This window comes from Culicoides brevitarsis, chromosome 3, assembly GCF_036172545.1.
Source record: "Culicoides brevitarsis isolate CSIRO-B50_1 chromosome 3, AGI_CSIRO_Cbre_v1, whole genome shotgun sequence".
NCBI lineage: Eukaryota > Metazoa > Arthropoda > Insecta > Diptera > Ceratopogonidae > Culicoides > Culicoides brevitarsis.
In genome coordinates, this window is record NC_087087.1 from 14422509 (window position 1) to 14449492 (window position 26984).

The 26984-nt window shown below is 25.1% G+C and overlaps 1 protein-coding gene across 1 annotated transcript in view; it reads left to right on the forward strand.

Annotated features, from left to right (window-relative positions):
- The window catches only part of LOC134835062 (uncharacterized), a 100399-nt gene that overhangs the window by 45376 nt on the left and 28039 nt on the right, over positions 1-26984 (forward strand). The window contains exon 6 of the mRNA XM_063849913.1: positions 18145-18373. Coding sequence (XP_063705983.1) covers positions 18145-18373 — 229 coding nt within the window. The remainder of the gene's footprint in view (positions 1-18144; positions 18374-26984) is intronic.

Below are 26984 nucleotides of genomic sequence, written 5' to 3' on the forward strand. Positions count from 1 at the left end.
ATCATTAAATTAGGGTCATTATGTAGTTTTTTTTTCATTCTTTGATTGCTTTAAACAAAGAGAAACGAAACGGAAAGAAATGATTTGTTTGATTTTTTGTTCAAGGACGAGTTTTGTTTGAACTTTTGTAGACTTTCCTTGACATTTTTTAATGTTTTAATTTTTAAATTGAATTATATGAAAATTTTAAAATAAAATAAAATAAAAATAATAAAAAAAGGAAATTAATTAATTTAATTTTAATAATTTAAAATAAAATAAATTTAAAAAAAAATTGGATTTAAAATTATTTTTGGGAAAGTCATTTGCCTTCTATTAAAAAGAATTAAAATTTGAAAAAAAAAATATTTAAATAAAATTAATTAAATAAAATTTAAATAAATAAATTATAATTAATTTTAATATTAAGTATAAATAAAAAAATAATATTAAAAAATAAATTAAATTTTAATTAAATAAAATTATTTTACCTTACTAGATAACCTTAGATTACCTTATTAGATAAATTAATTTTATAAAATGATAAAAATAAATTATAAAACATATTTCAATTAATTTAAAAGATATGTTTAATGTTTCAAAAAATTAAAAAAAATACTTTAAAAAATTAATTATAATTTAATTATTAATTTTTAAATTAAATTTTCCTAAATATTTTTATAAAAATATAATATTTATTATTTTTTATTACTTTTATTTTTTTTATTAATATTTTTTTATATGTATTTATTAATTTTAATTTTTAATTAATTTGATTTTTTTTTATTTTACAATATATTTTATTTATAGAACTAAATTCAATTCTAATTAATTCAAATTAAATAAAATTTAATAAAAATTTTAATTAAAGAAATAAGTTAAAAATAAGTACAAAAACCCAAATTGACTCAAATTAATTTTAAAAAAATATTGGTTAAAATTAAATAAATTTGATTAGATTTAATATGATTAAAATATTTATAAAAAACATTTCAATTAATTTAAAAAAATATTTTTTAATTTTAAAAAAATATTTAAAAAAATTAAATTTAAAAAAAAATATTTTTTTATATTAATTTTTATTTTTATTGATTTTAATTAATTTTTTTTTAATGATAAAGAAATTTTTAATTAAGTTTTAAAAAATTATTTTTGTATTATTTTTTTTATTGTGAATTATTTATCTTGATTTTTAATATTTTTTATTTTTATTTTAAAATCTAAATTTAAAAAATCATAAAAAAATAAAAATTAATTTATAATAAAATTTTTGTAATAAAAGCGCCATCTGCCTTCAAAAACTCCAAATTAAAAAAAAACTAACCTCAACAAATTTTTCCTCATTTTTACCTCTCATGCTATAAAATTGCTTTGTAATCATGAGGTAACATAAATTTTTGCAGCATAAAAGAATAACGAAACGAGAAGTGTTAAAAAATTGTGTGTGCATGTAACAAAAGGACGGCAAAAAATTGATAAGAAAAGTATTAAAAAAACACAATGACGTGCCTTTTATGCACAATTTATAAGAAGACGACGAAGAAGAAGAAAAACCAGTAAAAAATTGTAATAATAATAACTTTTTTTTGCGATAGGATATGAGCTGTCTCTGTTCTGTCTCGCGCAAGAAAACACACGGATGTAGTAAAAAAAAATGAATCTTACGAAAAAAAAAAGTTTCGTCGAAATAACGGAAGACGCATGTAGAAAGGAAGTGGGCTCGTGAACGAACAAAAAAAAATGATGAATGAAGAACAAAATGTATAAAATTTTACGGTACCTCTCGAGTTTTTTTTTCATTATTTTTTTTCGCTCATAAGACACCTTGCACTTGGCACCGTCATCACCAACCAACCATCCGAAAATTTTAATGAAATAAGTTTTTTTTCACGTGACGTCGAGAATGATTCTCTCACGTAACGCCAGAAAAAGTCCCCAATCATAAAAATATTAAAACCACTTCCATTAATGCATTTATTGAATTCGATCGTCTCTTACTTCGTTTTTTTTCTGTGTGTGTTTCGAAAATTTGGTCTGTCATCATTAATATTTCAACTTCATTAATTTTTAACATTGGCAAAATGGATATTTAACGTGAACGAAACAGCTCGCAATGTTTATGTTTTTTTTTCTCGTAGGTGCTATCAGAAAGTGTGTTGATACAATATTCATGGAATATTTGGTGGTAGAATCGTGTTATGTTGCTCTCTGTTTAATTCATTGCGTTTTTAAAAAGTCATGTAGACACTGAAAAAAAGGTCCGTTTGTTCGAGACGATTGGGAGTACGTTTGGGACAAATTGCTATAAAATTGAGAGGGTGAGATGAGTAAAAAAAGGATGTTCGATAATCACGTCGTTTTAAATGTTTTTGACAAAAATTTGAAGAAAAACCTTTTTTAGATATTTGAGAAGGTTTCACAAATAATTTCAAAAATTTGTAGAAGCTTCTTGAACGATTTTCGAAAATTTGTAGAAGCTTCTTAATTAATTTTCGAATATTTGTAGAAACTTCTCTTACGACTTTCAAAAATTTGTAGAAGCTTCTTAAACAAATTTCGAAAATTTGTAGACATTTCGCAAACAATTTTCGAAAATTTATAAAAGCTTCTCAATTAATTTTCGAAAATTTGTAGAAGCTTCTTAATTAATTCTCGAAAATTTGTAGAAGCTTCTTAATTAATTCTCGAAAATTTGTAGAAGCTTCTTTATTAATTTTCAAAAATTTGTATAAGCTTCATTGAACATTTTTCGAAAATCAATAGAAGCTTCTAAATTAATTTTCGAAAATTTGTAGAAGCTTCTTAATCAATTTTCGAAAATTTGTAGAAGCTTCTTAATTAATTCTCGAAAATTTGTAGAAGCTTCTTAATTAATTTTCGAAAATTTGTAGAAGCTTCTTCATTAATTTTTGAAAATTTGTAGAAGCTTCGAAAAAAATTTGTAGAAGCTTCGTTTGTAGAAGCTTCTTTTTTCGAAAATTTGTAGATTTTCGAAAAATTTGTAGAAGCTTCTTGAACAATTTTCGAAAATTTGTAGAAGCTTCTTAATTAATTTTCGAAAATTTGTAGAAGCTTCTTAATCGATTTTCGAAAATTTGTAGAAGCTTCTTAATTAATTCTCGAAAATTTGTAGAAGCTTCTTAATTAATTTTCGAAAATTTGTAGAAGCTTCGTAATTAATTTTCGAAAATTTGTAGAAGCTTCTTAATTAATTTTCGAAAATTTGTAGAAGCTTCTTAATTAATTTTCGAAAATTTGTAGAAGCTTCTTAATTAATTCTCGAAAATTTGTAGAAGCTTCTTGAACAATTTTCGAAAATTTGTAGAAGCTTCTTAATCGATTTTCGAAAATTTGTAGAAGCTTCTTAATTAATTCTCGAAAATTTGTAGAAGCTTCTTGAACAATTTTCGAAAATTTGTAGAAGCTTCTTAATCGATTTGCGAAAATTTGTAGAAGCTTCTTAATTAATTCTCGAAAATTTGTAGAAGCTTCTTGAACAATTTTCGAAAATTTGTAGAAGCTTCTTGAACGATTTTAGAAAATTTGTAGAAGCTTCATTTAATTTTCGAAAATAAAAAAAACTATTAATTTTAATAAAAAATCACCAACTTTAACAATTTCCAAGCAATTTCATATTTCTGCCAAAGTAAAGACTGCAAGGAATTTTCAATTATAAAATTTTAAAGAAAATCGCTTGCGGATCGGAATGCCGTCGTCCAAACTAATTGAAAATATTCCTCACTTTTCATAACTTTCGCACAAAAAATTTAATATTATACAAAATAATTTCGCACAAAAAAAGTTTGCCTTTCAATCGACTTCCTCGAGTGTTGCAAAAGTTGATCCTATTACAAAAATATGCTCCAACCGAAAAATACCAAACAAGAAATCAAAATCCATATTCCATTAAAGTACTTAATCACAGCCCATTTCACACCATTACCGCATTTTATTTGCTCGAAACACTTAAAAATGTCGTAATAAGCCTCCACGTTTGCGACAAAAATAAATAAAAAATTGCTTGAAACTTGACGACGCCGCCGACGAAAACAACACGTTGAGATACTAAAAAATTGTGTAAAAAAACCGAAAAATCCCCTGAGATGCATAAAATAATTGGTGTTTGCTTGTGTCGTCTCCCTTTTTTTTGTGTTAAAAGCTTTTTTCCGCAAAAAAAACGACATCTTCTTAAAGAGAAATCCAATCAGATGGTGTGGCAGAGATAAAATTGTGTGGCGCACACAGGTTTTTATGATAATCACATACCACACAACAGCAATAATATTGTTAAGTAAACGTTTTGCGAGCACCGCCATGCAAAGAACAAACAAAAACGAGGAGCGGAAAAGAAATTTTTATGTACACATAAAGCAATTTATCAATATTATTGCGATTGTATTGAAAATTGATTTTTCATTTTTATTATATTATCATGATTTTTTTATGTTTTTTAATGTGCAAGCAAGTTAAGGAATAGGAGGAACGCTGATGATGATATCAAAAAATAAGGAAAAATTTGATTCAATTTTAGACACAGCTGTAACGTAATTTCTATCAAGCTAAGCGATCAATGAACGTTTAAAAAAAGGAATGGAAAAAGGGAAATCAAGACGAGAAAAGAGAAAAAATGATAATTGAGATGATATTGACTCTTATGTTAGCAAATGAAAGTTGTAGGGATGCGGATAAAACGAGTTTTCATCACATTTTTACAATATTATGTAGAAAATTTGAAGTAAATTAATTTAATTGAACGGATTTTATTTTTGTTTGACCAGAAAATTCATTGGTTTGAACATAATTTTAAAAGTAAGTCTGCGTTTCTTGTTCATTTCAGTCTTTTTTTATCATAACTTTGAAAGAAAATCGAAAAATATATTTTTTTGTGAGAAAAAAATTAATTAAAATAATTAATTTACTCAAATTTACATTAATTTTACAATTTTTCTCGAAAAAAAAATTAAAACTAAAAAGTTTGCTATGAAAAATTTTTAGGGAATGAATTTCAGACCCTGTAAAAGTCATTAACTAATCAAATTTAGCTAACTGAAAAAAAAACATTCAGATTTGTCTTAAATGCCTTCAGTTGCTTCGTTTTTAGCTCATATTTTAGTAAAATTAATTTTGACTGAGCCTTTTTTTGAATAAAAGACAAGAAATTAAAAGATAATAAAGCGCCCTCTAGTTTTTTTAGTGAAATAAATTTTCTTAAATTAAATTTAATAAAGTTTCAAAAATTTTTATATAAATTAAGGCAGAAAATTTTTCGAACTTTAAAACGCTTCATGAATACTTTTTCAGATAATAAAAAAAATCTTTTGATTTTTTTAAAAAGCGCCCTCTACTAGGTTAATATTTAATAGAAAATAACTTATTTGTGGATTTAATTAATTAATTTATTAAAATAATTAATTTATAGAAATTTTTTAGATATTAATTTTTATAGTAAAATTTATTTACTGTAAGTTTTTGTTTTAGTTTAGAATTTTCTAAAATTTTCAAAATTATCTAAAATCTATCTTCAACATTTTTAATAAGAATTTTTTTTTTAATTATTAAACTATATTAAATAATTTAAAATTTATTAAAAAAATTAAAAATTGATTTTTTTTTTTGATGAAATTTGTCTTTAAAAGATCACGTTTCCATCATTGACCACAATGGCGCTGCTGTCAAATACTGATAAAGCGCTCTCTATCTCTCATTGAAACAACTTTTAATCAAAAATTTCCCGCTTAAAATTCATAAACAATATCGCAAGCATCCTTGAACATGAAGTTCTTCACATATCTCAACTTTTATATTAGATAAATACAAAGATAAATACGTAGACAAACATGATGTGCGTGGTGTTGAGGCCTAACACAAAATATAATTGGGGAAAAGTTTGTCCTCTGTCTCTAGTTTTCAAAATCCCATATATGCGCATTGAAAAATTGGCCTTAATTTCCCAAACTAGTCTACGAGAAGTAGCAGCAAAAAAGGCTGGAGAAGCAGCAAAATAAGGGCAATCATGTTTTGTGGTTAAAGGCCAAACCACTATAAACTCATTTCATTTTGAAGAATGTGCTACGAGAACCGAGTACGGCACTTACAATGTTTGCATAACTTTACATAAAACTAAAAAGGGAACACCAACAAACAACAAATAAACAACAAAGCTTCACTTTTACCCACACGTCTTCTTTGTCGAGTCGAGTCGAGTGTGTGTAGAGAAGTTTAAGTTGAAATTAAAATTAAAAGAGGAAAATGATATGATGAGGAAATTGCACATATTTACACACTCACACACATGCCAAACCATACTTCAAAACCTTAACTTTAACTCATTATTTTGTATAAAAGTTTCTTCTTTTTCTTCGCTTTTACGTTACATTTTAATGGGAACAACGATGATGTCGAGGAAAAACCGTGCTAATAATAAAACTGAAAATTTGTAATAAAATGTGATTAAAGCATGAACACATACACATGCCATCCATGTAACAAATGGATAAATATTTAATAGTGCAGTTATAACGCTAAAAAGGAAGAACAAACAAGCACAAACGGAAGATAGTTTGTAAAATTTTGTGAGCTATTATTTTTACTATTATTTGATAGAAAGTAGAGAATGGAGGAATTTCGCGAGCAATTATGGATTTGAAGAGCTCAAAATGTACTAAAAAGTTCAAAAATTACAATGAAATTAATTTGAGGCACTTTTTGGAATCCATTTGGATCTTTTACAGTACTAACTTTACTCTTTGACTACTAGATGGCGTGCTAAATGGCGCCATTTTTGGATATCTTTAGGTTACCTTTACCTCATAGGCGAAAAAAGGGTCAAGTTAATCCCTCGGAAGTTAATTTGATCCCTTAAACTTTCACTTAAGTAAAAGGTTCAGGGGTCAAATTAACTTCCGAGGGGATTTTTTCGCCCATAAGGTAATTTTTTGAATCAAAAGATTTCCTTCAAAGGCTCTAAGAAGCCCTTTTCTGACGACATATCGTAACGTCGAATGGTAGGGGGAGAAAATATGGGGAGGGTTGATACGTATAGACTTTATGTAATATACTTTAGTAGTACATAAGGCTATTTGTATCAACCCTCCCCCATATTTTCTCCCCCTGACCCTTTGATACGTCAGAAAAGGGCTTTTTGGAGCCTTTTGAGGATGAAAGCTCAGAGATATGGAGATCTTTCGATCCGTATAGAATATACGAAACCTATAGACACAAATGAGTTCTGTTTTTTGTATCTATAGGTCTCGTATACTTTTGACGTATAGATCCTTTCTTTGAATAGAAAATGGAGGCTTTGAGAATAAAATTCTTAAAAGTTAATTTTTTGGATTAACATAAAATTTTGACTCAAAGCCTGCATTTTCTATTCGAAGGAAGGATCTGTACGTAAAGAGTATACGAGACCTATAGATACAGATCAAGAAAATATCTGAATGACGTTCAAGGTGACTAAATTCATTCAAAAACGAACTATTTAAAACTTACTTTACATTGTATTAATCCATCTCTGCTCATAACAAACGTGTCTTTCATCGCATTAACCGGATTTTGAATTTTTCTTCATGTTCGTTCAAAACAATTAAGAGTTTAACGATTATTATGATCCTCTTTATGCCAAGCTCTTTGACGACTTTCAAAGTTTCTTTGTAACGAAAAACGTGAGGAGGAAACTTCTATCAATTCTTCGTAATTACTGACAAATCCGTAGCTCAAAAGTGATCAAAGAGCTTAAAAAACTTAGAATATCTATTAAAGTTCTTGCTATAAGGCTGTCATTAACTAACTTTTTGATTAAAAAATTTTTCATCGTACAATATTCGAAAACTCGTTACGAAACTAAACTAACAACCTTCAATTTTTTTTTTGTATTATTAGATGACAAAGTGCTTTTTTCGCAAGCAAACAAAGGAATTTCGTTTGGAATTTTTCGATGATTATCAGAATTTTTTTTTTTCGGGGTGTCCTTCATTTATTTATTGTACAACAGTTTATGCTGGAAACCATAATTTCCTTTGGGTTGACGTCATTTCCCTTATTGTCCTTTGCTTAAAAAAAATCTTCGACCCTTCCTTGAAAGGAAAAAAAATTGTTTATGTCACGCTGAAACACTCGAGACAAGAATAATAAAAAATTCTTTTTTAATATTTTTCTGGCGATTAATGACAAGGCAAATGAATGAACGAGAATACTTAACACACCCCGTTTGCTTTCTTATTAATTATTTATTGTTCATATCATATCACAACGGAGAAGAACAAAGTAGTTGATTAGATATGAAGAAATGGTGTAAATGTGTGACAATTGGTCGTTATCTCGTTTGTTATCAGAAAACATTTTTATGATGCCAATTTATTTTGTTTTGTGTGTTTTTATGTGGTTCTTTGTGGAAAAATAGGAATTTTTCTATAAAATATTTTTTTTTTCAATAAAATGAATGAAGAGGAATTTTTTGTGGGTGGGTCTTCTTTATGTATATTAATGTTTATTTTTTTCATATTTTTTTTTTAATATTTTTTTTGGTTCGAACAAATTTGGCTTATTGACTTTTTGAAAAAATTCGAAAAATATAGTTAAATAAAAAAAATAAATAAATTATAAATTTAAAAAAAAATTAAAAATAAAAAAAATTGTAAGTTTAAAAACTAATAAATAATTTAAAAAAAAAATTAAATTTAAAAAAAATTAAGTTTAACGCATTTTTAAAAAATATTTAAAAATTTTACTAAATAAAAAAAATAAAAAAATTATAAATTTAAAAAAAATAATTAAAAATAAAAAAAAAATTGTAAATTTAAAAAATAATAAATAATTTAAAAAAAAATTAAGTTTAACAAATTACAATAAATTAAAAATCTATATCATTTTTAAAAAATATTTAAAAATTTTACTATATTTCATATTTTATATTTTGAATAAAACATATTTAATTTTTTTTTATATTAAATATAAAAATTAAAAAAAATATTAAAACTAAATATTAAAAAAATAATTAAAAAAATTTAAATTTAAAATATAAAAAAAAAATATTTTTAAAAATTAAAAAACAGAAAAATACATTTAAAAAATAAAATAATTTTATAATAATAATTATAATAATTTTCTGCTTAAAAAATTGCAAAAATAAATTTTTATTAGATTTTTATCAACGAAAAAAAAAAATGTCAAAAAATCTATTTTAGCAACACAAAAAATAAAACATTTTTATCAAGATTTACCATTAAACGATAAAAACTTACATCATTTCTGTCCTAATTATATTAAAAAATTACGTAAAAAATATTTATTTTCCGGTCGACGTTTGAATTATGTAATTTTTCGTTCATTAGGTCACTAAATAAAATTTTCCAGACAATTTTTATTTTTCCCTCCATTTTTTTACTAAAACGATGACATTGATTTCATTTATTTATTACTTTGGGTCTATAAAATCATTGAGACTCTTGTTTATTTATGTTTTATTATTATTACAACTTTTTTTTTGCTTATAATATCATTAAAAGATATTAAAGTTAAACAATAAAGGCGCACTCCTTCAACATTTTTATTATTATATTTTTATTTTACTCTGCAAAGCTGCTACTTGTATTAATCAACAAGAACTCAACTTTTCATATTGGATTGGAATGAAATGGAATAATAAACCAAAAATAAAAAAAAAGCAAAAAAAATATATAAAGTTAAATAAATTCAGTGTTTAATTTGATTTTTACATGCAATATTGCTTACTCATTCGCTCGTTCACTCGAGTTTTTTATTATTTTTTTTTTGTTTTGCACGACGCGACCTCCTACCGCGAACGCTAAGTACATTAGAATAAGGAGTTATAATTTAACCCGTCGTCTAAGTACGAATGATAATGAAAAAATATTTTTTTTTTCTGACTGAGGAATTTTCGTATAAAGTAATAAAAAAAATCTAATTAAGTTGTTAATGAATTTTTCCTTCATTTTTTTTGTCTGTCTGAAATATTTAAAGGAAAAATATAGAAAAAAAATGTAATAAAAATATTTCTCGCCCTTTCGAAAGGCTAAACCGCACACTAAAATAATTTGCTAGCAACGTGTATTCATTTTTCATCCGTTTTGCTGGTCGTTTCTATCATAATAACAATAATAAAATCGAAGCCAATGCCCTTAACAAAAAGGTCTTTTGTACGTACGAGGAGTTTGTGTGTAATAACAAAATTAAACCATATGTGCTAAAATATGGCAATGCAGTAATCATAATAATAGAAATAATATCCTTTTTTCCTCCTATTTCCACATTCGTTCCTTTTCACATGTGCAAGCTCTGGGATATGCTGCGGATGGAAAATGAGTTATTTTAACAAAAAAATAAAATAAATAAATTAAATTAAAATAAATTTAATTGTTTAAAATAAATAAATTTAAATTTAATTTAATTTAAATTTTAATTTAATTTAATTATTTTAATTAAAATTACTTAATTGAATTAAAATAAAATTAAATTTTTAATTAAATAACTTAAAATTAATTAAATAATTTTATTTTAGTTTTTTAATTAATTTTTAATTTAATTTAATTTTTAATTTATTTATTTTAATTAATTAATTTTAAAAAATACATATTTAAATAATTTTTTTCAATTTTAATTTAATTTAGTTATTTATATTAAAATTAATTAATTAAATTAAATTTTAAATTAGATAAAAATATGAAAAATTTTTTTTTTTTTTGATTTTTTGGGGTATGCAATGAACTTCACATTACTTATTTTATAATTTTCAAAGGTTTTAACCAGTTTTTCTTAGTTTTTTTTAGCACAAAAACCTTCCGGTAGCTAAAAGTGATATTCTAAAACAAATCATGGAGAGTTTTGTGAATAAAATTTCGAATTATTCCGTTACAAAATTTTTATAGGGTCCATTTAGCCCCTGAACGATTTTTTTTTTTTGAAAATTTTTTTTTTTACTTTAATTTAGTTGTTTTTTCAAATTTTTATTCCTATTGAATTTCTAAATAAAAATATAACTTTCAAATAAAAAAAATAAATCAAATTAGCTTATGAACGACATAAAACTTCTTAAAAAATTTTATGAACGCTTATGAACGATATGAACGAATTTTTGTTTAACAATTGACTATCGAATGAACTTTGTGATCATGCTTGAAATGTTAAAAACTTTTACAGAATTAAATTAACTTTTATATAAATAAAATAGAAGAAACTTAAATTAACTTCTTTAGGTGTTAAATTGAGCCTTTTCAAGCCAACAGCGCACTTGAACGGAACCACATCCCTTCCTTCGTTCTTTTTTGCGTACAAATTTTCATAACAACTACATTTTCTTCTAGCTCTGTTATAATAGACGAGGATATTATGCAAAAAAAAAACGTTCATTGTTCATTTCTAAACAACACAAAACACACACATGTGGCATATGCAAAAATTTACTTTTCATTCTTTCGCTCGATTGCGAGACCGAGAACTGTTGTTGTTGTTGTTGCTATTTTCTGTTTCATAATAATAACAATAATAACAACGGAGCGTTACCTACCTGGAATTCAGTTAAGGTTGTGCTGTTCATGACTCGAGCATGCAATGCGATGCCCGTCATAACAACAGCCAAGCAACGAACAGGGAGAGCTGGATCGGAGTTATATTGCATACACGCCTTCCACATTATCTAATGACAATCAATATTTCCTTAAACCATAAATAAACCATAGCAATTTAATTGTGAAATGGCGTGTATAATATAAATCAAGGAGATACATTTCGATTCAGTTTCTCTTTTGATTTTCTCGCTATCTACTTCTTCTTGTTTTTGTTTTGAAAGTTGAATTATATAATTTTGTAATTAATTTCGTTCAAGTGTGAAAAATAGGAAAATTATAGGAGAATCGATTTAAAAAAAAAAATAAAGCTAATTAGTGAGTATTTTACAATTTTTTTTTTTAATTATATATTTTTTTGTTTATTTATTATTTATTTAATTTAATTTATTTATTTATTTTTTAACTTTTTATAAACAATTAAATGAATTTTATTTCATTTAACTTTAAAATAAATTTTTTAAAACTATTTTTTTTATTTAATTTTAATTTAATTTTAATTTTTTTAAATTAATTAATTGACAAAGATAAAAAATTTCTCAAATATTTTTTTTTAATTAAAGATTTGAATTAAAAAGTTAAAAATTAATTAAGATAATATTTTTTTAATTTTCAATTCTTACTTAAAAATTTTAATTAAATCTGTTAAATGGAATTAATTCGATTTTTAATCATATTTACATTTTTTTTATTTATTACTTCAATTATTTTAATAAAATTTAATTTTGAAGGAACTTTGAAAATTTTTTTTAAATTATTAAACTATAAAAAAATTATTAATTTTTAAACTATGTTGAGAATTTTTTAAAATTTTTCAAGTTATTTAAAAAAAAATAATTTTTTAATTAATATTTTAATTATTATTCTGATTAATTTTTAGTTAAAAAAATTAATATTTAATTAATGATGGATTTTTTTTATTTTTAAATTAATATTAATTAAATTAATAAAATATTTAATTTTTTAATTCATTTAATTTAATTTAATTTTTTTTGTTTTAATTTTTAAATCATATTTTTTTAAATTTGAAGATCTAAAATTTTTTAAAGTTAAAAAAAAAATTTTAAATTAAAATAAAAAAAAAATAAATTTTATCTAACTAAGATTTTAATTCCATCATCATCCATTATTTTTTTAAGCCTATTAGAGACTCTACCTCTAATTTAATGTCACTTCAAGACTTGCCTTAATTTCTAATCAAAATTAGTGCTGACCACTATCCTTCTCTAACACATTTTCGAAAAACTCGTCTCTCCTAACGACTATGGTTTTAATATTTATCATGCACGGCACAAAATATCGTTATGAATATTTACATTTTCTATTTTTGGATGCACTTGCACCAATTTGTCCGTGCCATAAAACCCCCAATGGCATGCATCGCCAACGACGACGAGCGCAAGGCGAGAAACACTCATTCACATAAGAATTTATAACACCGAAGCGTATAATTACGTTAAATCTATATATGATTTAATTATAACACGAAACGTTCCTTTTTCGCCAAAAAACGCAGCAAGCACGGCACGATAACTGCCATCTCGACCGAATAATAGCGCATTATGATATCTCTTTCGGTTTTGTCTATATGGCATGTTTTCGCTACAAACTAAATCCTCTTCTCACTCTGCTTTCACGCTGCGCTTAGCATTTAGCGTGCAACAAATTTGCCAGTTTAGTGGTGTTTGTTAGAAAGTTGCACCCGAAAAACGAGAGGATTAGAGTTAATGAAAAGAATGACTTTAAAATTGTTCCCTTGATATTTTCGCATTTGGCATTTCGCGTTTCAATTCAATTTCGAATCTAATAATAAACTGATATCATTTGATTTCTCCGTTCGTTCGTTCGATTCTTGATTTTTCGCTTCAATCATGATTGATGCGGATTAAAACGCGGAGAGAAAGACAACTTGATCGACAGAGACATTTTAATGTTGTTAGAGAAGCAATAAGCAACGAACTAACTCAATAATCTTTCATGCCGTAAAATGAAGTAAAATAAACATGAAGACTGAAGAATTTTCGTACTTATTGATTTTTACGTCTTTCCTCGTCGATGGTATAGGTATTTATTTTGTTACAAAGCAAAGTAGATTACCCTGATTCCACAAAATTGTGAGACATTGATCATGTTACAGCGCGAAACATTTTTTTTCTCATCTGAAACATGTCGCGCGTTTTCAAAGAAAAATTTTGGAATTTTCTTTGAAATTTTTTTTTTTTCATGAAAATTTTTTTGGTTTGAATTTTTTATTTTAAATGAATTATTTAAAAATATGTTTTAAAAAATGCGCTTACAGTGGCAAAAAATTTTTTTAAAAGTCGATTTGTTACTCGCTGAGAAAAGTGACAATATCACATAACAAAATTGTAAAAGAAAAAGGGGAGTGGATGTCTTTAAGACGAGCTTCAAAGACTTTTTGATAAAAACGAGACGTCTAAATTGAATTTAACAAGAATTCGGTGAATTCTTTGTTTTTTTTTCTAATAATAGATATAAAAAAGCATAGGCGTAGTAAAGTTGAATTTTTAAAAGGGGGAGGGAAAATTTTCAAGCAGTTTAAATAACTTTATTGAGACATATAATTTTAATTTTTTAAAGAAATTTTCTTCAATTTTTTGATTTTTTTAAAATATATTCTGCCTAGTCAATTTTTTAAATAGTAATAAAATAAATTTAATTAAAATTAAAAAATAATTGAAAAAATTAAAATAAATTAATAAAATAAATTTTATGAAAATTTTAATTAAAATAATTTTTATAAAAAATATTTAAAAATATATTGTAAAAATCAATAAAATTTCATCAAATCATTTTAAAAGAGAGAGGTTCTATAGGTATTTTCTTTTAGTACTTTAGTGATTTCTAAACTGTCAATGGAAGAATCCACAAAAAGGTGAACTTCCATCTTTACGGAACAGTAGAAATGAAGGGAAAGAAGGGATTTGGGCAAGTATATGAAGGATGAACAAAGTAAACCCAATAAATTTCCAAATCATAAGCATTTTTTCACTAAAAATGAATAGATTACGATTTTTATTTACAGCGGAAGAATTTAATTCTTTTCAAATTCCAAGAAAGAAAAGTTGAGATTCGAACCATAAAAGATGGTCGGTTTTCTGAAATATAAAAAATCCAAAAAAACCAGGACGTCCGAAAAAAATTGAAGGCTCCTGACTATGACATGTAATTATAGCGACCTTCAGTTTTTCATTTGGAGCTCTTACAAACTGTATGCTTCGTCTCGCTTTTGATAGTTCTCAAAATTACTTGTCATTTGCGAAAAATCATTGAGATGAGTCAACACGATTAGTTTTATCGACCTCAATAGCAATGCTATTATGGCTCAGTATCGACTTGTTCAACTTGTACTGCTCCTCAGCTAGTCAATAACTTATTAATCAAGGAAAAATATCATGTTTGCTCAGATACTCAACAAAAACGAAACTTTCTTTGAATCAGTAGAATGAATGGATAAAATTGAAGCTTAACAGCCCTTAATATTCAACTTACATAAGTTTTTATTTACTAAATGGACTTTTTTAAATTTTACTTAAAAATGGTATATACCATCAGTAAAATATGCCCTGAGGTTTAAATAACTAGCTAAATATGCAATTCTTAAAAATTTAATTAAACCTCGAGCTTAATATGCCCCCATTTCATAACTACGCCCTTGTTTATTATTTAGCTAAGAAAAAAAGATACAAAAAACACAAAGTCAAAAGCAAAAAAAAAGTAAATTTATTACGATTATTATCCACATCATTTTTGACTCAATTTAGGAAATTGGGAGATTTGTCCTTCTCCATGTCGCTTTGACAAAGTGAGGTAATGACATAATAATAATAATAATAATAATAATGAAAATGGAACAAAAGTGTGATGGACATGACAAGGCAGATTATCTCGTCTCTTGTTCCTTGTCTCTCCGTTGGACAAGATAAAAGTCAATTAATTTGACAGCTGACAATACTAGCTACCAGTTTTTTTTTTATTTTTGGATTGCTGGAAGTGTTTTTACAACAAAAAGCTTTAATTGATACTGATCTCATGTGTTTTTTTTTTGTTCTGAGAGAGATATTTAAGAGAAATGGAAAGGAAAAAAAACACTTGCAATATATTTAATTAAATTTGTCTGTGTCTCGATGGTTCACACAGTGTCACACTAAATTCTAATTTCCTCTTAGATCTCTTAGACAATAACCAGAATAAATGGCATGAACGTTATCTCTAATGTTTAATGCAATTTATTTAATTGCCCCTGAAACAGACACACACACACATTACCATTACCATGGCGTGCAGTGATGTACTGTAAATGTCCCACAGAATGAAAATTTTCAGCATTGAAATAGGTTTCCATCCCTGCTGTATACTTCTTCGGTGTAAACGTGCTTCAATTCCATTTTTTTTATTCGTTGTTTTTGTCTTGTCACTGCGCTACTATGTAAATAATTAATTTGTTTACCTCCGTTATTTAACAATTCTGCAGTTAATTTACCGCGTTTATTTTGTTTTTCCCTTTGATGGTTTTATTACACAAAACGTCTCAGTTGTGAAAAGGGAAAATAAATGGAAATTGATGGTTCGAAAGTGTTTTTGACAGGCCCACACATCACATTAAAATGATACAATTCCCGCGAGATTTCAACTGTTGAACGAAATTTCGTCAAATTTCGATGTCAATCAATGGAATTTTAATTAAAATCGTGACGAGGCGAAAAAAAATCGTGTCCTAAATCAGAATCAGACGCAAGTCTCAGGTGTACATGACCTACTTTAATAATTTTTGTAATCCAAAAGTTTGCTGATTATCTCTATGTAACAACAACGAACTATGCTCAAAGGTTCAAATTTTAACAAAATTTGTTACAAAAGTTGAAAAGGGTAGAATTTGTATAAATAAAAGCAAATTTTATTCTGTTACAACTTTTACGTTTTTCGTTAAAAAAAAACGACGAAAAAAAAAGATTTCATTATCAACATTTTATCATCGCATCGTTATCAAAGGAATTTTCGGTCTGTAATATTTTGCTGTGCCAAAAAGTATAAAGTTTTCTTCCATTTAATGTCGAAAGGAGATCTGGAATATAAACAAAAACAATGAAAAGTTGTACAGATGATGAACAAGAAGGAAAGTTTATGTTATTTTGTGTCGTGTTTCTCTCTCTCTCTCTTTTGCAGTGGGAGGACAATGTGTATATTTATCTTCATCATCATCATCGTAAAATTGATAAGATTCTTGGACATAACTTTGGAGACTTGTTTAATAAAAATATTTTGTGATGAAAAAGTTAATAAAGCCTTCTCTTGTCGTCGAATTTGTTTCTCTCTATCTCTATTAAATATAAGATGTATTTTTAATAAATGCATTTTTTTAGTAAATTGAACTGAGAGACTTTGAAATATTTTTATGATTTTTAATAATAAGAATCAATTTATTTTAAAAAAGAAAAAAAACTTTTTAAAATGAGTTCAAGAAGCATTGAAAAAATTCTCTGAACCTCTCAAAATTAATTCAAGAAGCTTTGAAAAAATTCTCACGGCTTTCTAAAATTAGTTCAAGAAGCTTTGAAAAAATTCTCAAGGCTTTCTAAAATGAGTTCAAGAAGCCTTGAAAAATTTTTTAGAGCTTTTCAAAATTAATTCAAGAAGCTTTCAAAAAATTTTTTAACCTTTTTAAAATAATTCAAGAAGCTTTGAAAAATTTTTTTAAACTTTTTAAAATTAATTCAAGAAGCTTTGAAAAAATTCTCTGAACCTTTCAAAATGAGTTCAAGAAGCTTTGAAAAAATTATCAAGGCTTTCTAAAATGAGTTCAAGAAGCTTTGAAAAAATTTTTAGAGTTTTTCAAAATTAATTCAAGAAGCTTTGAAAAAATTCTCAAGGCTTTCTAAAATGAGTTCAAGAAGCTTTGAAAAAATTCTCAAGGCTTTCTAAAATGAGTTCAAGAAGCTTTGAAAAAATTTTTTTAAGCTTTTTAAAATAATTCAAGAAGCTTTGAAAAAATTCTCAAGGCTTTCTAAAATGAGTTCAAGAAGCTTTGAAAAAATTCTCAAGGCTTTCTAAAATGAGTTCAAGAAGCTTTGAAAAAATTCTCAAAGCTTTCTAAAATGAGTTCAAGAAGCTTTGAAAAAATTCTCACGGCTTTCTAAAATTAGTTCAAGAAGCTTTGAAAACATTCTCAAGACTTTCTAAAATGAGTTCAAGAAGCTTTGAAAAAATTTTCAGAGCTTTGAAAAATTTTTTAGAGCTTTTCAAAATTAATTCAAGAAGCTTTGAAAAAATTCTCAAGACTTTCTAAAATTAGTTCAAGAAGCTTTGAAAAAATTTTCAGAGCTTTGAAAAATTTTTTAGAGCTTTTCAAAATTAATTCAAGAAGCTTTGAAAAAATTCTCAAGGCTTTCTAAAATGAGTTCAAGAAGCTTTGAAAAAATTTTTAGAGCTTTTCAAAATTAATTCAATAAGCTTTAACCTTTAAAAATGAATTCAAGAAGCTTTGAAAAAACTCTCAGACCTTTTTTAAAAATAATTTCAATCAAAGACAACCACTCATCACAACTTTTTCTTCCATTTCCAGGTCACAAATCCCGACTACTTGATCGAATATCCGCCAATCCAGCACAGCCATGGTCTCATAACGACAGCACTGGGCCTCAGTATGACTGTTGAACCGAGGCACTTCAATCGCGGCACAATGCATGTCAAGTGCGTCGGTGACTTGGCGCCCGTGCTGTGGCAAAAGGGCAGAGAAAGTGTCGTGCAACGAAGGCCCGATCTGATAGATGCGAGAGAAGCAATGTTGTTAGGTGAGTCCTTTCAAATACTTTTTATTCAAAAATAAAATGTAGAAAAGTAAAAATCGTTATTCCGCAACCGCATTTTCGCTCCGAGCAATAAAATGCACATATTTTATATAATTTTTTCAGCTCAACTTGACTGACTGTATGAATACCAATATTATTATATCCATGCAAATATTTCACATTATTATTACTGAAACTATTTTTTTGTGGAAATTTAACGAAAATTCATATATTGATGGTAACACAAAAATTTGCATTCCATTCAGATTACAAATTTATTTTTTTTTCTCGTAAAAAAACGGAAATTTTATAATCTTTTTTTTTTTGTGGAAAAATATTCTCGTCATCAAGAGTGCTTCGTAATAACGATTTTTATTTTTTTAATATTTTTTTTTCGTCGTATTTTAATGAAAAAAGTACATTTTATCTCTTGTCTTTCTTGTTCACAGTTCGCAGTAGTGCATCCCGAATATTTAATATTAATAATAATAATTTAAAGTTGTTATCAATGTTATCCATTATATTTTTTACATATTTTTCCTGCATAGCGGAGAGTAGTTTAATACTATTAAAATCATCTTTTTCATTACTTTACGGTCACACGACGTCAATTTTTTAATATTTAAATAAAAATATGATGATAGAAAGGTAGAAAAGAGGCTTTATGTAAATTTTTCCGTGGAATGGCTTGAAAAGTATACTTTTTGTAAAAAAAATATTAATAAATAAAAAATAAATGATACAGGCAAAAATATGAATAAATAATATAATGGGATAATTTAAAATAAATTTATACAAAAAAAGATGTAAATGTAAATAAATACAACAACAACAATAAAAAATAATACATTTAATAATAATAATGATGAAAAGCAAATATATGTTTTAAAAATTATTGTGACAGAAAAAATTTATATCTGAAATAGTGAAAATGTGACATCGTGTGGTGAATAATAATACCAAAAATACAAATAAAACTATACGAAAAAATGTAAATAAATCAATCTCTCGTGAATGACATACTCATGAATGTGTGACAGATTTTACAGATGTTTTTTCGCAAATAAATTGAAATATAAATCTTTTTTGATTTATTTTCTAATTTCTTGACATATCACATTACGAGGCTTCCAAAAATGATTTTTTGTTTAATTTATACAAAATAAACATATCTCTAATTATAAACATATCCAATTTTATAATTATCCGATCATTTATTTATTATGACGCGAATTACGAGAAAAATGCATAAAACATAACAATAATTGAACAGTCTATTATTATCGTTATTGTTACACAGAGACAAACACGCAAATAATAATGAATTTAAATTTTACACAAATAATTAGTTAATAAATTATGCGCATCATTAATATGTAAATATTTTACATCTATATATTATTATCATTATAATTGTATTATTATTATTTATATATGATACACATACGTATAGAGCATTGCGGGATTAAACAAGCATGCGAAAAAGCAAAAGATGAGATGAAAATGTTGCGGTTCAATTGATCCATTGCATATCATTAATTATTATTGTTATTCGCGGGCAATGTGCGTTTATCAACAATGGATTGGAACAAGCTTTTATTTTTACCTTTTATCATTATTATTATTATTTATCAATGAAGAGATTAATGGATTTATCTATTTATGAGAAAAAATATTTTTTTTCAGTTAAAAAAATATTTTAATTTAATATTTAAAAATTTAAATAAAATTAATTATTTTAAAAATTATTTTATTTAAAGATTGTTTATAAGAAAATTAAAATATTTAATTTTAAATTATTTTTTGTTATTTTATTTTATTTTTCTTTTAAGTAAATAAAAAAATATAATAATTTAAAAGGTCATTTTAACTTTAAATAGGTATTTAAATTTATTTAAAAATATTAAAATTTTTTTTATTAAATAATTAAATCGACTAATAATTTTAATTAAGGTATATTATCTTTTAATTGAAAAATTACAAAATAAATTATTTAATTTTGTAATTAATTTTAATAAAATTTGTAATAAATTTCTTAAATTTATATTCCAATTATTATTATGTGATTAATATGTGATTATTATGTGATTAAACATATTTATTTAAATTAAATAAAAAATTTCGATTAAGTTAAAACATTTTCATATTAAATAAAAAATATTTTAATTAATTAAATTTTTAAATGTCATTAAATTTAAATTTCATAAATTTATTAATTATTAATAAAAAAAAATTAAAAAAATTATAAATATTTTTTTTAATTAGGTATTTAATTTATTATTTTTTTAAAATCCTTACTATTCTAAAAAATCATTTAAATTCCTTTAAAATTTTAATCATTAAACGGCAGGCAATATAAAGTGTAAAAAATATGGTTCGTGCTAAACTAAATTTTATCCAATAAATGTATAAAAAAATATTTAAATATAAGATTAAAACTTGTAAATACTCAAGAAAAAAAAATATAATAAAATAAAATGAATCACTACGTAAGAATTACAAGAAAAAAGCAGAAGAAAAAGGAAAAATATGCCTTACGTTACATTTAAATGAAAAATAAAATTATTATAAAAGAAAAACTTTATTAAATAAATAATAATTTAAGAAGATTTAATATATTAAAATGATATCATAGAAAAGAATAAAAATAAGTTTTTATGAAAAAAAAAACGAAGCAAAATATCGATGAAAAAAATTTATTATTAAAAAAAATAATTAATTAAAAAATATATCAATTAAAATATTAAAAATAAAACGTAGAAAATTACAAAATAAATTAAGATAAAAAAAAATTAGAAAAAATAGAATTAAATATAAAAAAAATTAAAATAAATTAAATAAAAATATAATTTGATTGAATTCTTGTATTTTTCATTATTTTATTAAATTTTACCCAAAAAAAAAATATTTCATAGAATTTTTAATTTAATTCGAAAAATAAAATCTTTTTGGACAGACAATGTAATGAAATTTTTACTGCAAAAAAATGTTGACTCTGAATTTTTTTTTCAAACCAACTTAATTGAACATTGATAAGTCCCGCGGATTGATATCTTTTCAATTTTGTCTGTCATTAACATGCTATAGCATTAAAAACCATAGCAAAAAAAAAATAAAACGCGTAAAAAATGTAAATAAATGTCCATCATTGTCGCCGCTTTATTTCAAATCCTCTCTTCAGTAATTATTTTTTATGGTTATTTTAACACAACTTGAGTATTTTTCGCAGAGCGACAGATATTTATGGTAAGTATTTGTTTTATTTTATTTCATTTTATAGTCCCTGTTCCGTAATGAGGAGAATTTGATGAGGAAAAAAAGGAAAAAAAAAATAATCACAATTTAATCTAGGATTTAAATATAAGTCGACATTTATATATTTTATTATTATTTTTTTTCGGTTTGTGTTTATTTAATTTATTCTTCGCTTTTTTTTTGCTCTCGCGGTCCCGTGTAACCAAAGGAATATTTAACGAGCACAAAAATCATGTGTCACTGCGTTTGACCCACTTGACAAAAAAATATCCAAAAGTGGAAACATTTTTCACCGTTTTTCGCTTTTTTGTCGTTACGCTTCATGAAATACGGTTAATTTTCTTCCATTTTGCTTTGTGCCAAAAAACGATAATAGTGATGGAAAAAGGCAGAAATGACCGCAGATGGAACAAAAAAACGCGCGAAAAACGAAAAGAAGCGATTTTCACGTTAATTAAAGTCATTTTCAGATTAAATTTTAGAAAACTTGACTTTTTCCCAAACGATATTTGATTATTGATTTTCTCCGCACATTTTTTGTTTATTTTGTTTCAAACAAAAAAGTTCGTGCGCTAAAATACACACAAAAGTACCGCATGAAAAAAAAGTAAGTCAGGTGGAAAATGTACATTTCCACTGTGTAAAGTTGCTCGTAAATTCCTCTCGATATTTTTCTTTTTTTTTTTTGCTGTTCATTCAACGCATCGAGTTCACGAGCAACTAAGCTAACAGCATTTTTTTTTTACTGCGAATGTATGTTATTGAAAAGTAAATATTAGAACAAGGAAGTCGTTCATCGTCGGGAATCGTTAAATCTCATTGAATTGATTTAAATTTGTTCGATAGATACCGAAAAAAAAAGTTGGAAGGGATTTTGTTGTAACAATAGCGGATGTCATCGAAAAAAGGGACAGTACAACACAAAAAAAATGAAAATAAAAAGGAAAGTAAGGAAACCGGAAATAATTATTTTTTAATAATGTTTGTTTTTAATTAAAAGTTGGACGTTCTATTTTTGGGAAGAAGAGACATTTCGACAAATTGACTTTTAAATTGTCGAGAAAATTGTGCGACTAATTAATTAAGTCATCAGAACTTTTTTTTTCGCTCGAACATTAGTAACACACGAGTTGAACAATTTCAAAGGTTACTTCCGAGAAATTGAAGTATAACGGTGAATAAATAAAATAAAACAAAATAAAATAAAATGACAGGATAATTATCTTTTGAACAGGATTTAATTTTAAATAAAATAAAATATAATGTTGTACGATATATTTTGTATTATTTAATTCAAAATATTTTTTTTCATGAATATTAAAAAAAAATGTAAAATATATATTTTGTATTATTTAATAAAGTATAATGTTTAACAATATATTTTGTATTATTTAATTCGAAATATTATTTTTTGAAATTTGAAATTAGATGAAAAAAAAAACGATTAAAAATTCAACTTTGGACTCTAATTTCCATTGAATTTAAATTTCCATAAATTTTTATTTTTTTTTTAAATAATTAAATTAATATTAATTAATCATTTTTTAAGTTAATAATTTTTTAATGATTTTCTTTATTTAAATATTAAATATTTGAAATAAAATTTATTAAGATTTTATATTTTGAACCAAAATTTTTGATTTTGAATAAAAAAAATTATACTTATTTTCGTATTTTTCGAAAACAATTATTTTTAAATGTTAATTGTTTTTGAAATTAAATTTCATATTGTTTTTAAAATTTTTTATATTTTATTTCTTATTTTTAAAATAACTTAATTTTGAATAATTCAAGGAAATAAAAAAAATTAAATTGAATAAAATAAAATCATTTTTAAATTTTTCAAGGAATCTTTATTCAAAATTTTATTTTAATTATTCTTTTTATTTTTATGAGTTATTAAAAAAATAAATAAATAAATTAATAAAAATTTGAAATAGAATTTTTATCGAAATTTGAAGGAGTAAAAAATATTCTAATTTAAAAAAAATATTTTAAAATATATCAAAAATTTCTTAATTTTCCTAATTTTCCTAATTAATTTCTTAAAATTCCCTAATTAATTTTAACAAAAATTTTAATTTTTAGAAGAATCTTCTCAAAAAGTTCTTCTTCATATTTTATTTAAAAAAAAAGTTTTAGAAAAACCTTACAAATTTGAAAAAAAAATTAAAACTATTATACTTTCATACGCACAAAATGTCCCTAAAAATGCTGCATAAAAAGTATTTAAATCACGCCTTTATTTTATTTGTTTATTTTTACACAATTTCAGCACTAATTAAATTTTGTTGCTTTAACATTTTTCCATAAATTTCCGGATTTTTCCAAGCAAACCATAATCTGCTTACCATTCTACATGTTAGTTTTCGTTGTGCGTCTTTTTTTTTTTTAATGAAGCACGAGAGTGGCAACGGCAACATTAAATTGATCAGGTGGAAACTGTATTCGAATATTGTTGTAATAAATCAGTTAGTTGTTTTGCATTTGCAGTCGTCCTTCTTTCCCTTTCTCCATCATAGCTTCTGCCTTAGACGAAACCTTACGTGGGCCGACTAAATGAAAATTTATTTGCTCTCTTATGCAAACTAACTCTCAACGATGTACACAAAACCAGCAAAAAAAAACTAGCAAGTGAATTTTCGAACGAATGTGAACAAAACTAACGGCGAAAACACACAACAGAAGAACGCGTCGGTAATAATAATACATATTGCTGCAATATGCATAAAGTTTAGTAGTTTTTTTTTTCGGTGTGGCAATGCATGTGCAAAAAATACGACGGCAGCGGTACAAGAAGAGAAGGAAAAGAATATTTTCCCGTTTATTGTTTATGTTGCTTGCTTGTCTGTGTGCGTCTCGTTGTAATAATAAAAGTTAGACGATAAAAAATAACATGGGTTTTTTTGCCGCTCGTGATGTACAAATGCAATTCTCTGGCAATGTAGTAAGCGCGAGAAAACTAACACAAGTTCTGAATGAATGAAAACAAAGTGCAGTTTTGCTAAAAAATAATTTGATAAAATTATCGTTAAATGTGTTGAGACTAAAGCGCATTTTCTATAACTTCCTTTAAAAGATGTCAAATTTATTAAATTTTAGATTCAAAGATGAAAAGAATTGTTCCTTTAGTTCAGGTCCTAAAATCATCTTTCAGCTATAAAAAAATCCGTATTTCTTCCCTTTTGTTATACTATGAGTACATTCGCTAAAAAATGTCTTGTTCCTCAATTTAAAGTTTTTTGCTTTTTAGTGAAAGGACTATTGAATATTGACTTTTCTTAATGAGTAGGAAGTTTTTTAAAACATCTGTAAAGCTTGTAACCCCAAAGACTATGAAAACTCAATAAATTAATTAAACAATCGCTTTATTCTTCCAAAATTATCCAAAATATCGCCACAAAAGTGACATCTCTGCTACAAAAGTGACATCTCTGCCTCGTAATTGACGACAGGTAATAGCGACAATATCTGTCGCCGGTTACAAGCTTAATATATGATATACACAGTTTTTCTGATATTTTGTGAACTTTTGGAAACGGCTTTTGAAAGAATATGAAACTTTTTTCTTTGAGCAATATTCTTGACTTTCGATAAGATCGGATCATAGTTCCGTTTTTGACATAAACATCCTGGTTTAACTGGGGTTTCGTTTGATAATTTGCTTTCATTGTCTTTTTTTAACTCGATTTATTAACTTTGTTTTCCTTTTTCATTTTTGAAAAGTTATTCCAGAGCTTCAGAAGTTTTTCATGCTTCCCATGTGACATCTACCAAAGAATTAAAGAGATATAAGGGTCTATGAGTAGATTTCTTTCACTTAACTTGATGATTTCTTTAGTTTGTCTTTATCAAAAGTAGATCCTTCCATCCATCCTGTATTAGATACTTCTAGTTTTCTTTAAATTTCGAATTCTTTCTTGTTGACATAACTTGCTGTCTAATAAAATTGCAACTTTTTATTTTACTGAAGACATAAATACTTACTTTCTCTTCGAAATCAAATTCTAATCTACAAACAAATTTTAATTTAGTTTAAACACTTCACTATCTTTAATTATAACAAGAACTTACCTTTCATTATTGAGAAACATCTTCTTCACTACAAATCCTTATTTAATAATATTTACTTACAATCTCAAGAATTGCATCAATTTCCGAATAAATTTATGAATATTATGAGTAATTTCCTGGAATTGAAATTAATCTGAAATATATAATTACGTTTTATATTGAAAATTTCTTGTTTTCCTAGAATTTTATGAGATCTAAGACAGACAGACAACACAACGCTTAATATACCAAAATTTTCATCAAACTTAAAAAATATCAGTTTACGTTGTTAGTTTAAGACACAAACACGAGTTTTGCTCGTCATTGTCGTATGCGCGCGATAATAAAGCGCGTCTCTCACAAGCAAAAGTCACTCTTTGTTTACTAACTCTCTTTGTGCCAGCACAAAAAAAAGCAAAAAACAGCACAAAATAACAAACAACAACAACAACCTTTTGCATTTGGAAAGAAAAAGAAAAGTGCATGTTGTGTCGCTATTTGTAATTTTATTATGTTTTCTCTTTTAAGCGAGTAAAGTACATTCTTCGGAGAATAACAACAACAAAGTCACAGAGGGAACTTTTTAATGTATTCCCACACAAACTTTTCTAATAATAATTCAGTTGATTTTGTAAATAACGTAATAATAAAGCAAATAAACAAGTTTCGCTATATGGCAAGTCAATTAACATCGCAAGACGCTTCGAAAATTTATTAGAAAAATGTGTCAAAGGTCAGTTAAGACACGAAACGATGTCTGGTTAAAACTTTTCAAAAAAGTACTGTTTTAAAGATAACAAATTACTATCTCGGTCGCGCCAAAACATAAAATATTGCAGAATGGCAGATAAAGGAAAATTTGTGCGATTTTGCCCATGGGTAAGTAAAATCGTGTAACTCATTAAAGGAGAAACTTTTTGTAAGAAACGAAAATATTTTGATGTCTAATTTTTGTGTGTTTAATGAATTTTCGTTTATATACCGCTGTGCCTTTTTATAAGTTTATATAATAATAATGTCCTTAGGTGGTTTAATTATGTATTGTTTGGAAGGACTTTGAAAACTTCGTTTGGTATTTTTCCTAACGCATTTCGAGAAAAAAATTGAAAATATGACTTTGTATCATTTAAGTCATTTTGTCATTAAGGAAAAAATTGCGAAAAATACGGTATAAAAAGATAAAATAACGGTAAAAATTCGGTACGAACCTCTAAAATCAATTAAATTGAACAAAAAGCAAGTTTGTATAATTTTTTCTTTTGTAGGAAAAAAAATTACAAAAATTACGGTACAAAGGTACAATTAC